The sequence below is a fragment of the Erpetoichthys calabaricus genome, chromosome 9 (genome assembly GCF_900747795.2).
Source record: "Erpetoichthys calabaricus chromosome 9, fErpCal1.3, whole genome shotgun sequence".
In the NCBI taxonomy this organism is placed as follows: Eukaryota; Metazoa; Chordata; class Cladistia; order Polypteriformes; family Polypteridae; genus Erpetoichthys; species Erpetoichthys calabaricus.
Window position 1 is genome coordinate 196,883,762 of NC_041402.2, and position 14,181 is coordinate 196,897,942.

Genomic DNA, 14,181 nt, shown 5'->3' on the forward strand with positions numbered 1-14,181 from the left:
CTTGACATCAGGGATCATGTAAACAGTTTAATTCCTGAGAACCCCAAAATGCGTTACTTCTACAGGCTTCCTAAAATCCATAAAGAAGGGAACCCAGGAAGGCCTATAATCTCAGGAATTGGCTCCCTTACAGAAAATATTTCATGTTGGGTGGAGCAGATCCTTAAACCTCTCGCCCGTAATACAACCAGTGACATCCAGGACACCACTGACTTCTGCTTTAGGCCCCTTACCTGAGGGAACCTTACTGGCCACAGTGGATGTTGAGGCACTTTACACTAACATCCCCCATGATGATGGCATATTGGCATGTGAAATGTACCTCAAACAACATGATTTACCCACAAAGTCAGTAATAGAAATGATAAAATTCACTCAGACACATAATTTATTCTCTTTTGGACAGGATTGCTACTTGCAACAAATGGGGACTGCAATGGGATGTCGGTTTGCACCTCACTATGCAAATCTTTTTATGGCAAAATTGGAGGAAGATTTCATGTCAATGTGCATCGTAAAACCAATGTTGTATCTCCGTTACATAGATGACATCTTCATAATCTGGACTGCCAGTGAGAAGGACCTCCTCCATTTCCATAATGAATAGAATTGTTTTCACCCCAACATAAAGCTGAAGCTGAATTACTCAAAAACAGAAGTCAGCTTCCTTGACACCACCGTTCAACTGAAAGACAACACCCTTGTAAGTTCTATTTTTCACAAACCGACAGACAGACGGACCTACCTGAAAAGTGATAGCTTCCACCCCAAGCATATAAGGCGCTCCATTATTTTCAGCCAAGCAATACGGTACAATCATATTTGCTCAGACCCAACAGACCGGGATCAACAACTGCAGGAGCTCAGACAAGATTTCATCAGACAAGGTAACACTCCCAAAACAACAGACCCTCAAATAAGAAGAGCTACTGCCATACCCAGAGACACCTTCTGGAATATAAAAACAAAGACAACAAGGATCGCATCCCCCTTGTTGTCACCTACAACCCACATCTTGAAACACTTTGAAAAATTATAAAAGAACTTCAGCCAATGCTAAACAAGGACCAAACACTGAAAAATGTATTTCCTGAACCTCCCCTCCTGGCATACAGACAACCACTAAACCTTCAACAATTAATTGTCCGCAGCTCCCTAAGTGAACCAACAGAAAATGGCACATCTCCATGCCTACAGAAAAGATGCAAAACATGTGCCCACATCTATGATACAGACTGTATAGTTATACCACACTGCCAACTTGAACATCACATCAAGGGATCATTTTCCTGCAGATCATCTAATGTAGTCTACCTAATTCTCTGCATGAAATGTCCAGACACTGCACTCTATGTGGGAGAAACTGGACAAACACTCCGCCAGAGAATGAACTTACACAGGTGCCACATTAAACATGGCCACACAGATGTTCCTGTAGCGGCCCACTTCAACAGCCATGGACACTGTGAGAAGGACTTTAAAGTCACAGGGCTTATGGGCAACTTCAAAACACAGCAAGGGAGAAAAGAATGGGAAGTTAAACTCATGCTAAAATGTAATACTTTACAACATGGATTGAATAAAGACAAGAGTTTTATGGCCAGATATGAGGATTGTTTACATCTCTCAGAATGACAGACAGCCTGTCTACAGACCCACATGTACTGAAAAAACTCATTAGAAACTTCAAAAGACTTTGGTGGACAGTTATCTTACCCAGAGATCTTGACAATATATTGTTCTTTTCTCTCTTGTTAAATTAACCCTAGCCTGAATGAATCTATTAATTTTTTACATTTAAAATTTCTCATTTAAATATTTACCAATGTTGTTTCTTGTCCTAGAGTGTGTATATAAACACAGGGAACTTCAGTTTCTGTATTACATCTCGCCTGAAGAAGGGGCCTGAGTTGCCTCGAAAGCTCGCATATTGTAATCTTTTTAGTTAGCCAATAAAAGGGGTCATTGTGTTTGGCTTTTCTCTTAATCCCAAAGGGAAATTCTCATACTCCAGCAGCAGCATACTGATAAAGAACAATATTAAATTAAAGAGTGAGAACAATGCAGGAAAAAACAGACAATAATTTTGTATAATGTTAATGTTTACACCCCTGGGTGGAATTGAAAAGTCGTATAGTTTGGGGGAGGAACGATCTCCTCAGTCTGTCGCTGAAGCTGCTCTTCTGTCTGGAGATGATCCTGTTCAGTGGATGCAGTGGATTCTCCATGATTGACAGGAGTCTGCTCAGCGCCCGTCACTCTGCCACAGATGTTAAACTGTCCAGCTCCATGCCTACAATAGAGCCTGCCTTCCTCACCAGTTTGTCCAGGCATGAGGCGTCCCTCTTCTTTATGCTGCCTCCCCAGCACACCACCGCGTAGAAGAGGGCACTCACCACAACCGTCTGATAGAACATCTGCAGCATCTTATAGCAGATGTTGAAGGACGCCAGCCTTCTAATGAAGTATAGTCGGCTCTGTCCTTTCTTGCACAGAGCATCAGTATTGGCAGTCCAGTCTAATTTATCATCCAGCTGCACTCTCAGGTATTTATAGGTCTGCACCCTCTGCACACAGTCACCTTTGATGATCACGGGGTCCATGAGAGGTCTGGGCCTCCTAAAATCCACCACCAGCTCCTTGGTTTTGCTGGTGTTCAGGTGTAGGTGGTTTGAGTCGCACCATTTAACAAAGTCATTGATTAGGTTCCTATACTCCTCCTCCTGCCCACTCCTGATGCAGCCCACCATAGCAGTGTCATCAGCAAACTTTTCCACGTGGCAGGACTCTGAGTTGTATTGGAAGTCTGATGTATATAGGCTGAACAGGACCAGAGAAAGTCCAGTCCCCTGCGGCACTCCTGTGCTGCTGACCACAATGTCAGACGTGCAGTTCCCAAGACGCACAAACTGAGGTCTGTCTTTAAGATAGTCCACGATCCATGTCACCAGGTATGAATCTACTCCCATCTCTGTCAGCTTGTCCCTAAGGAGCAGAGGATGGATTGTGTTGAAGGCGCTAGAGAAGTCTAGAAACATAATTCTTACAGCACCACTGCCTCTGTCCAAGTGGGAGAGGGATCGGTGTAGCATATAGAAGATGGCATCCTCCGCTCCCACCTTCTCATGGTGTGCAAACTGCAGAGGGTCGAGGGTGTGTTGAACCTGTGGCCTCAGGTGGTGAAGCAGCAGCCGCTCCATGGTCTTCATGACATGTGACATCAGAGCAACAGGCCGGAAGTCATTCAGCTCACTAGGACGTGATACCTTTGGGACTGGGGTGATACAAGATGTTTTCCAAAGCCTCGGGACTCTCCCCTGTTCCAGGCTCAAGTTGAAGATGCGCTGTAGAGGACCCCCCAGCTCCGATGCACAGACCTTCAGCAGTCGTGGCGATGCTCCATCTGGACCCGCTGCTTTGCTGGCACAAAGTCTCCTCAGCTCTCTGCTCACCTGCGCTGCTGTAATTGTGGGTGGGGATGTCTTTCCTATGCTGGTATCAGCAGAAGGATGTGTGGAGGGTGCAGTACTCCGAGGTGAGAGTGAGAGTGGGTTAGGGTGGTCAAACCTGTTGAAGAAGTTGTTCATTTGGTTTGCTCTCTTCACGTCTCTCATGATGGTGGTACCCCGCTTCGAGCTGCAGCCAGTGATGATCTTCATCCCATCCCACACTTCCTTCATGCTGTTATTCTGCAACTTCTACTCCAGCTTTCTCCTGTACTGCTTCTTCACCACCCTGAGCTGGACTCGGAGTTCCTTCTGCACGCGCTTGAGCTCATGCTGATCACCGTCTTTAAAAGCCCTTTTCTTCTGGTTCAAAAGGCCCTTGATGTCACTTGTAATCCATGGCTTGTTGTTAGCATAGCAGCGTACAGTTCTTACTGGAACTGCAATGTCCATACAGAAGTTGATGTAGTCAGTAGTGCAGTCAACAACCTCCTCAATGTTCTCACTATGTGATCCCTGCAGGATATCCCAGTCTGTAGTTCCAGTCTCTCAGAGCCTGCTCTGCCTCAGGGGACCACTTCCTGAATGAATGGACGGTATGGAGGACAAGCTCGTGATCTGCAGGCAGAGCAAAGATAATGAGCTCGTGTTCATAAGCACCATGTGATCACTGAATATCTCTGACTATGAACATACTACACAATTACATCAATAAGAAGCTTGGCTTGGATTATCGGGGTATTTCCAACGGGGTAAGTGTACTCATCAGGTGTGTCACCGGGTTGGTCTACTGTCACACACACAGACCCCAACCATAAGAGTGCCCATGAATGACACACACAGCTGGTTCACCTCTAGCCCTTTAAACCACACAGTAAAACAGCCTGTCACTTTCTCGGCACTTCGAGAGTCTGACGTATTGTTGGCACAAACAACCTACAATGTTTTAGATGTCTCAGACCTGCAGTGCATCTGGAAAGTATTCCCAGCACTTCATCACTTTGTCCACATTTTGTTATGTTACAGCCTTATTCCAAAATGGAGTCAATTCATTTTTTCCTTAGAATTGTACACACAACACCCCATAATGACAACGTGAAAAAAATTTACTTGAGGTTTTTGCAAATTTATTAAAAATAAAAACATTGAGAAATCCCATGTCCATAAGTATTCACAGACTTTGCCATGAAGCTCCAAATTGAGCTCAGGTGCCTCCTGTTTCCCCTGATCATCCTTGAGATGTTTCTGCAGCTTCATTGGAGTCCACCTGTGGTAAATTCAGTTGACTGGACATGATTTGGAAAGGCACACACCTGTCTATAGAAGGTCCAACAGTTGACAGTTCATGTCAGAGCACAAACCAAGCATGAAGTCAAAGGAATTGTCTGTAGACCTCCAAGACAGGATTGTCTTGAGGCACAAATCTGGAGAAGGTTACAGAAAAATTTCTGCTGCTTTGAAGGTCCCAATGAGCACAGTGGCCTCCATCATCCATAAGTGGAAGAAGTTCAAAACCACCAGGACTCTTCCTAGAGCTGGCCGGCCATCTAAACTGAGCGATCGGGGGAGAAGGGCCTTAGTCAGGGAGGTGACCAAGAACCCGATGGTCACTCTGTCAGAGCTGCAGAGGTCCTCTGTGGAGAGAGGAGAACCTTCCAGAAGGATAACCATCTCTGCAGCAATCCACCAATCAGGCCTGTATGGTAGAGTGGCCAGACAGAAGCCACTCCTTAGTAAAAGGCACATGGCAGCCCGCCTGGAGTTTGCCAAAAGGCACCTGAAGGACTCTCAGACCAAGAGAAAGAAAATTCTCTGGTCTGATGAGACAAAGATTGAACTCTTTGGTGTGAATGCCAGGCGTCACGTTTGGAGGAAACCTGGCACCGCTCATCACCAGGCCAATACCATCCCTACAGTGAAGCATGGTGGTGGCAGCATCATGCTGTGGGGACTGGGAGACTAGTCAGGATAAAGGGAAAGATGACTGCAGCAATGTACAGAGACATCCTGGATGAAAACCTGCTCCAGAGCGCTCTTGACCTCAGACTGGGGCGACGGTTCATCTTTCAGCAGGACAACGACCCTAAGCACACAGCCAAGATATCAAAGGAGTGGCTTCAGGACAACTCTGTGAATGTCCTTGAGTGGCCCAGCCAGAGCCCAGACTTGAATCTGATTGAACATCTCTGGAGAGATCTTAAAATGGCTGTGCACCGACACTTCCCATCCAACCTGATGGAGCTTGAGAGGTGCTGCAAAGAGGAATGGGCCAAACTGGCCAAGGATAGGTGTGCCAAGCTTGTGGCATCATATTCAACAAGACTTGAGGCTGGAATTGCTGCCAAAGGGGCATCGACAAAGTATTGAGCAAAGGCTGTGAGTACTTATGGACATGGGATTTCTCAGTTTGTTTATTTTTAATAAATTTGCAAAAACCTCAAGTAAACTTTTTTCACGTTGTCATTATGGGGTGTTGTGTGTAGAATTCTGAGGAAAAAATGAATTGAATCCATTTTGGAATAAGGCTGTAAGATAACAAAATGTGGAAAATGTGATGACGTGCTGGGAATACTTTCTGGATGCACTGTAGATATCACTTTTGTCTCTAAGAATATATCCAGACATACAAAGACTCAACGTCCTTGACTATCAGCCATTTATCATCCCAGAATGCCTTACCTGACGTCCTGTTCCCTACTATGGGGTGGAGCTCACACCCTCAGCCTTAATAAACCTGACAGCATGGAGTGTACAGTGAACCTCAAGCTGCACCAGGTGCTCAAAGAAATCGACCTTATTATGTCAGTCACTCCAGACATGAAGACAAAGCATAGAAAGTTGAAAACAGTCTGGTATTTATGACATGAACAATAAAACCAAACAGAATAAGGAATAATAGAAAATCAGATTGATAGTTAAATCTGGAGATATATATATATAAAGTGTGGACGCTAGAGGTGCTGCTGCCCCATGAAAACCCACCAGACAGACGTCCAGGACACACTAGTAAAAAGCACCAAGAAGAATTTTAATAATTTTCTTCAAATACAGCACACCATCCAACCTCTGCTCCTTAGGGACAAGCTGACAGAGATGGGAGTAGATTCATACCTGGTGCCATGGACAGTGGACTATCTTACAGACAGACCTCAGTATGTGCATCTCGGGAACTGCAGGTCTGACATTGTGGTCAGCAGCACAAGGGACTGTACTTTCTCTGGTCCTGTTCAGCCTATATACATCGGACTTTCAATACAACTCGGAGTCCTGCCACGTGCAAAAGTTCACTGACGACACTGCTATGGTGGGCTGGCATCAGCAGTGGGCAGGAGGAGGAGTATAGGGACCTCATCAAAGACTTTGTTAAATGGTGCGAGTCAAACCACCTACACCTGAACACCAGCAAAACCAAGGAGCTGGTGGTGGATTTTAGGAGGACCAGACCTCTCATGGACCCCGTGATCATCAGAGGTGACTGTGTGCAGATGGTGCAGACCTATAAATACCTGGGAGTGCAGCTGAATGATAAATTAGACTGGACTGCCAATACTGATGATCTGTGTAAGAGAGGACAGAGCTGACTATACTTTCTTAGAAGGCTGGCGTCCTTCAACATCTGCAATAAGATGCTGTAGATGTTCTATCAGACAGTTGTGGCGAGCACCCTCTTCTACGTGGTGGTGTGCTGGGGAGGCAGCATAAAGAAGAAGGACGCCTCACGCCTGGACAAACTGGTGAGGAAGGCAGGATCTATTGTAGGCACGGAGCTGGACAGTTTAACATCTGTGGCAGAGCGACGGACGCTGAGCAGACTCCTGTCAATCATGGAGAATCTACTGCATCCACTGAACAGGATCATCTCCAGACAGAGGAGCAGCTTCAGCGACAGACTGCTGTCACCGTCCTGCTCCACTGACAGACTGAGGAGACCCCACACTATGAGACTCTTCAATTCCACCCGGGGGGGTAAACGTTAACATTATTTAAAGTTATTGTCTGTCTGTATACCTGCATTGTTCTCACTCTTTAATTTAATATTGTTCTTTATCAGTATGCTGCTGCTGGAGTATGGGAAGTTAACTACTTGGGCTATCTGTGTCACCAGCAGTGACAATAGAAATGAGAGATGAAACATTGTGGACTAGAAGTCTCCTGTGACCTAACAGGACTTGTGTTTGTTGAGTAAGAAGGAGATGAAGTCGTTCTTAATTCTGTGTTATCATCGCACTTTGAAGTTACGAGGCTACGGCTCACAGATTTATTGTTTGACTTCATCGGTTTTAATGATTTCCACTGATTTTCAGCTGAGATCTTTCCCTTTTTTCTTGTCTCTAAGGAGGGACATATTTGGTCTTTGATACACACTTCATTTGTACAAATTAAAAACAGACAGAGTTAAAGTGGTTTTAGTGGGACGTAAATAAATCGCAATGGGGGAATGTGGAAGGAAAATTAGAGTCGTTTAGGGTAGTGCTGTGCCATCTTGCCAGTTTAAAAGGGTGAATACGAGTCAGAAACCTGTGCAGGCACATCAGGACGCCAGAGAAACGTCAAGTGAACGAGAAAGGCAAGAAAGTACCAGGAGCCGGTGGACGTGCTACACCAAATGTATGATCAGGAGATGAGCAGACGTCCCGTAAAGAGCCAAACTGGGCAGCTGATAACATACAGGGGTAACGGCTAAACTAAAAGAAATTGAAGAACGAGGATAGAAAGGAGAAAGTCTTTCATTGTAGCCGAACACCTCCTGTCTGTTGACCAATCAGAGTGGGCCATGTACGCATTAATGAACACTGAGCCATCAGGAAGTCTGAGCGTCTGCTTCCATTCTGTGACCGTCCTCGTCTGCTGCTGATGGACGCTCCCTCTTCATGAACTGCCTGACTGCTCACTCAATTTGTCCTCTTAGAGGAGAACTTTCTGTCTTTAATGAAGATGTTGAGGTCAACCACAAGAGACACTTGAATTAGTAGCCCACCTCCCTCGGCCACGGGGGGGCACTCTTTAGTGGAGTGGAGTCATATAGTGCCTTCCATGCTGCTCTGTTGCTGCCAGGACTGACAGGAGTGTGCCAGTGTTGTGGGGTGAAGTTTTGTAATCAACTTCATTGTCATATTAGTGTCACATTAATCACTGATAGGGACAGCAGCGGTTTGGCTGACCCACCTCAGCACCCCCCGCCCCCATTCTTTGTCATTTTCTAAAACCAGCTTGGCCAGTGATTGGTTCTCTGCAAGACCCCCTCAGGAAAGCCAAATTGCCCAGCTGGCAATCTCAACAAAAGGCTTTTTAGGGGGGCGGGTGCCCCCATTGGTCTGAAGTGTGGCTGTTTGGGATTGGCTTGAATCAGATGCCATCCCTATTGGTGTGAGGATTTGGACAAACAACGTATCCATTTGGCTGCTGTACCCCTCCCTCCCTCGTCATCACGATGAAGGAGCCCACAACTCGGCAGCCATATTGAGAGGGGAGTGCGGCCCCCTTGACCTGCCCACCTGACTGCAGACATTTAACGTATCTGCAAGCCGGTGTGCCACCTGAACCTCCTCGTCAGCATTTGTCAGGCTGTATGGGTACCGATATTCAAATGTGCTTTGCTTATTGTTTTTATTTTATGAATATTACCGAGAACACGTTGTTTAGAGTTGGAACTGCTCGTCTTTAACTCTTTGTACCTGCCTGAGGTTATAAATGGAAAAGGGAAAACCAACACAGCCAGGAGTCCTGGCACCCTCACGTGGCACTCCTCGGCTCTGCCTAGTGCTCCCATTCAGACTAAGGCTGGCAGTGGCCATTAGGGGCCTTTTTAGGATTGGCAGGGTCTGTTGCTGATTTGATTACGGGGTTAAATCTCACATTACGGACTTAACGATTGGAGGCTTAAGCCTCTGAAGCTGCTCCGATACCACTGGTGGTCTACCACATCATCCCCAGCCCCCTGACCTTAGGCAGCTCCTTCACTCTGAAAGGTGCCATACTGAGGAAACACCCACTGGTTGGGCACAGAGTTTATGACAACTACCCTCTGTAATGAGGGTCTGGTGTGCCCCCTACAGGCTGCCAAGAGTACACAGAAGACAGCCGGCCAGCTGTGGCCCACTGTGTCAGGCCAGTGATGAGTGACAGGCGTGTGACGAGTGTGTGGCATGAGCGTGTGAGCGGGTACTTCTGTACAGTGCATCCGTGTGACTCCAGCATGACACGTGCCAAGGAGGTGCTGGCAGCAATTCAAGAGACCAAAGTGCAGGAGCCCTCGCCTGCCCACCTTTAGTTCCTGGGTGGCCCGTTGGCTCCCTGATCTTCTCAGGATGTGCCGCATCCATGAAATGGGTTCAGGGCACTGTGGCCACTCTGGTGCCACCCAAAGTGAACCTTGGAGTCCTTCAGGCCATCACCATTGGGTCACACTAAGGTGCAAAAAGGTGGCAGACATGCTGCTCCCATGTGCCAGGGCAGAGTTGCCATGCTGGGCTGAATAAGGGTACAATGACTGCCAGGTGAGTGGGGGGCAGTGACAATGGCTGAGTGGCACAGTCTTATCCATTACTTTTGTTATTTAATTGATTATTTTTTTATTTCTTTTTATTTCTTTTTACTTTATTTCATGTCCCCCTGCCACTCAGCCTTGGCACTCGATGTCCCCTAACAAGAGAAGTGTGTGAAAATCAATGAGCAGAACCTGAAAAGCCCCTTGACATGAGCAGTAAGGCGCTATATGAAGCATGCAGTCACATGTTGGCAAAGTCACCTCCTGTCGTACAAACGCGTGCACAGATGGAGACCACCACACACCAGCCATATCATCAGAAGACCACCGAAGTGGAGAAGCTGCGGAGGAGAGGGGAGAGCAGCTCCACCGAGGGTCCGGCTTGTGTGTTTAGATTGAATTCTAACAGGGTGACGTCCTGATGGGGCGCTTGCTGTGTGGCTGTCACTTTTCATTCTTCGTTTCCAGTGCTGGCCCAGTCATGTGCTCCGCGTCGCGGTTAGCGTGTTTTTTTACGTCATCTTTAATATGCGTGACATGGTCCTGTTTCGAGGACTTCAACACGTGTAACAGTGTCATCGTGATGCCATTCAGCGAAGGACAAGACCCCGAGAACGAGCTCAGGAGATTCTCTTGAATGTAAACCCAAAGCATTCTGGGTAAGAGCTAATATGGCTGACAACGCTCTGTCTGTGTGCATCTGAAGGTGGGCTGCAGGTCCAAATGCCTCCCACCTCCCTCTTCTATGCCCGCGACACAGAGTAGATGTCTGCGCCCTGTTTGCACCCCCTCTGTGAATCACTGTGTTCAGTGGCAGCTGGAATTTGCTTGCCACAATGTGCCCGCTTCCTCAGTGGCCTTCAACCACAGCAACAACCAGGGAAGATGTGCCCGCCTTCCTCCATTAAATCACTGCCAGCTGACTGATTCATAGTCAGTCAGCCCTGGTCAGACCAACCATCTCTAACCAACCAACCATCATATGGGCACCATGTGATGCCATGCTGATCCCAGAGGACACCCCTGCCACCTTGATCCTGGCACACATCATGGGGCTGTTTAATAACAGCAGAGGGAAGGGGGCACTGCTGCTGGCTATATTCCACAGGGATACAGATTGTATTGCCACCCTGAGGTTGGCAGGAGTCACCACACTAAACATTCAGAGATGCCACATGTCACCCTGCCACACCATATGGTCCAGTGCCCATCTTCTTGGGCTCCTTAAACAGCTCCTTCTTATTCCCAGCACAGATGGCACAAACCCAAGGTGTGAGGAGCAGGTGCCAGTTCAAGTGCCCACAAAGTGAGCTTCATACTGGAAGTCACATGTCCAGAAGTTGAAACTGGGCATTTAGATAGATAGATACATTTGCACCCAGGTGAAAAACTGGCAGGAGGATGAGGCAAATGCCACCTGCAGCAGGTGACGTAAACCAGGAAGATGGTCACATGTCACCGCAGGCATGCGGCTCGTGAGTTAATGAAGCTGAGGTGGCCAGCCACAGCCATTGGCAGTATGTCACGGACCCCTCTGTGAGAATAAAGTGTCACCAACATGAGGGGCACCATGTCTGTGATGGGTGAGGACCACCAGTCAGACATCCAGGAGTCCACAAACAGAAAGGAACCCTAGAGGCCAAAGTGCCTTTCATGGACACAAGGGTCCACCAACAGGGCATGAGCCCACTGCACCCCCTTTCATGTCAATGTGCTGCCAGCACAGGAATCCACACCATCCCTAGAGGGCAGCACTTTCCACACATGGCACACATCGCATCAAAGGTTTTATTTATGGAGCTTCATAGCAAAAAAATGATCCGCGGTGGCCATCAGTCAGTTAAAATGAAGGAAGAAGATGGCAGTGAAGATAGAAGTGCCTCGTCATCCTCAGGGCACCTCGCCTGTGGGCACAGGCTCCGCCTCATTTAGCACACACGTGCGGGTGATGACCTCTGTCACGGCATACGGGTCACAGTTGGCAGCAGGGCGGCGGTCCTCAAAGTAGCCACAGCCATCTTTTCCAACATGCTGGGGGATTCGGATGCTGGTGTTACGACTGGCGACGCCAGCAGAGAATTTGTGGATGCTGGAGCTGCCATGGGAGCCAGTCAGGCGGCGGGAGTTGTCGGCGCCCCCTTTAGGGTCGTACATGCAGAGGTGATACGAGTGTCGCTTGCTCAGCTTCTCGATGGCCTCCTCGATATGCCTGGAAACAAAATGGCACATCACCTCGGGATGGCATAACCCACCCCACCCTGCCACAAGGGCGGCACACTTACTGAAGTCCCCCCTTGTTACGCATGGCCTCCGTGCTGAAGTTGGTGTGACACCCTGCTCCATACCAGTTACCCGCAATCGGCTTGGGGTCAAGCGTGGCCACCACCCCGAAGTCTTCACAGACACGGTGCAGCAAGAAGCGCGCCATCCACAGGTGATCGCCCATGGCAATGCCCTCGCAGGGCCCCACCTGGAACTCCCACTGAAATGAGACAGTTATTATAGTGCCTTTCATGGGCACAGTAATGGGGATTGTGGAAGAGAGGTGAAAAAGAGAGTGCAGGCAGGATGGAGTGGCTGGAGAAGAGTGACAGGAGTGATTGGTGACAGACGGGTATCAGCGAGAGCGACAGTGAAGGTCTACAGGTTGGTAGTGAGACCAGCTCTGTTATATGGGCTGGAGACGGTGGCACAGGAGACAGAACTGGAGGTGGCAGAGTTAAAGATGTGAAGATTTGCATTGGGTGTGATGAGGATGGACAGGATTAGCAATGAGGACATTAGAGGGTCCGCTCAGGTGGGACGGGTGGGAGACAAAGTCAGAGAGGTGAGATGGTGTTGGTTTGGAGAGATGAGGGGTATATTGAGAGAAGGGTGCTAAGGACAGAGCTGCCAGGTAAGAGTGCCCACCCACACATACCTGAGAGGGCATGGCTTCCGCATTGGTGCCAGCGATCTTCACCCCAGCATACAGACAGGCCTTGTAGTGGCACTCGATGATGTCTCGGCCGTAGACTTTGTCGGCGCCCACTCTGCAGCTATAGGAACCTGCAGAAGAAGGCAACAGTGAGATTGGGTAGTGCCAGCAGAGGACCAGACACCTGTCTAATATTAAGAGGTGGCACAGCTCACCTTGGGTTGCAGGGTAGCCATTCTTGGGCCAACCAAAGGGGTGCTTGTCAATGCCCAACAGCAAGTATTCCTGCTCCATGCCAAACCAAGGGTGGCTGTGCCCGGCCTGCTCCATCACCTCAAGGCAGCTGCTGCGCAGGTTGGTCTCTGGAAGATCAAAAGCTGGCATTAGTTTGGCAATTAGGGTGGGGGGGGGCACACACACATGCGCACGTGTTACCTGCAGGCTGGCGGTTGTACTTGAGCACCTCGCACATCACCAGCTTGTTGGGGTCCAGCGTGAAAGGGTCCCTGAAGAGGCACACGGGTATCAGGTACATGTCGCTGTTGGAGACCTCCGCCTGGTAGGTGCTTGAGCCGTCGAAATTCCACTCGGGAACATCTGAGGGCAAATCAGCTCAGTCAGAATGTGCCCAGTGAGGTTTGTGCCTATCTTATGCCACCATGTGTGGCACCACACTTACCTTCGATGCCCTTGGGCTCCAAGTCCAGGGTCCTCGTCTTGTAGCACAGGCCTTCTCCGGTGCCATCAATCCAGATGTAGGTGGCCTGCACCTTGTCCCCCTGCGGGAGGCACATGTACTTGTCCCACAAGGTCTTACTGAGGTCAGAGCTGGCAGACATGGAGCTGGACATGGTGATGGTGGGACTGGAAAGACAAAGATGAGGGATTAATAATTGGCAGTGCCAGGAATGCCCAAACTGTGTCTACACTGACAGATCATGGGCACAACGTAGGGCATCACTGGTACAATGCAGTTAAATTAGATGCCCATCACATGGGGCACTCAACTCACTTTTACTCATTTTGACCACAGTGTCCAGTCAGCAAAGCCTGTGGTCAACCTTGATGGCAAGGCAGCCACATGGGCATCACACCCCATCAGACCGGGGGGGGGGGGGGCTCGAGGGTCTGACGCAGGATAAGCAAACACTCTGAAGGGCATCTTCACTGGGGGGAGAGGGGCAGACAACATGAACATTAAAGATGACAGGAGGGGGCAACGTGGGGGGCTGCCAAATGCAATTTAAGGCAGCTGCCACAGGGGGCACCGCAGAATAAACAGCATCACTGCCATTTCTCTGTATGGCATACAAACGATGAGCTCAAAGTGC

General features: G+C 48.6%; 1 protein-coding gene and 1 long non-coding RNA gene across 2 annotated transcripts in view; one reads left to right on the forward strand and one right to left on the reverse strand.

Moving 5' to 3' along the window:
• The window catches only part of LOC127529075 (uncharacterized), a 66,069-nt gene extending 53,843 nt beyond the window's left edge, over window positions 1-12,226 (forward strand). The window contains exon 3 of the long non-coding RNA XR_007935742.1: window positions 12,094-12,226. This is a non-coding gene — a long non-coding RNA (uncharacterized LOC127529075). The remainder of the gene's footprint in view (window positions 1-12,093) is intronic.
• On the reverse strand, window positions 12,212-13,725 carry LOC114642610 (glutamine synthetase-like). Its single transcript, XM_028791474.2, has 5 exons — window positions 13,530-13,725; window positions 13,286-13,447; window positions 13,066-13,212; window positions 12,854-12,981; window positions 12,212-12,415 (listed from the first exon to the last, which is right to left on the reverse strand). The coding sequence occupies exons 1-5, from the start codon at window positions 13,699-13,701 to the stop codon at window positions 12,212-12,214; spliced, it is 813 nt and encodes a 270-aa protein (XP_028647307.2). The 5' UTR covers window positions 13,702-13,725.
• Between the last annotated feature and the right edge of the window lie 456 nt (window positions 13,726-14,181).

What these genes read in the sequence shown, in the direction of transcription:
- LOC114642610 (XM_028791474.2), bottom strand. Translation starts at nt 13,701, where the DNA reads ATGTCCAGCTCCATGTCTGCCAGCTCTGACCTCAGTAAGACCTTGTGG. An exon ending in GGAGCCCAAGGGCATCGAAG is followed by an intron (nt 13,448 to 13,529) that starts GTAAGTGTGGTG and finishes ATTTGCCCTCAG; the next exon opens with ATGTTCCCGAGTGGAATTTC. An exon ending in GTACAACCGCCAGCCTGCAG is followed by an intron (nt 13,213 to 13,285) that starts GTAACACGTGCG and finishes TTGATCTTCCAG; the next exon opens with AGACCAACCTGCGCAGCAGC.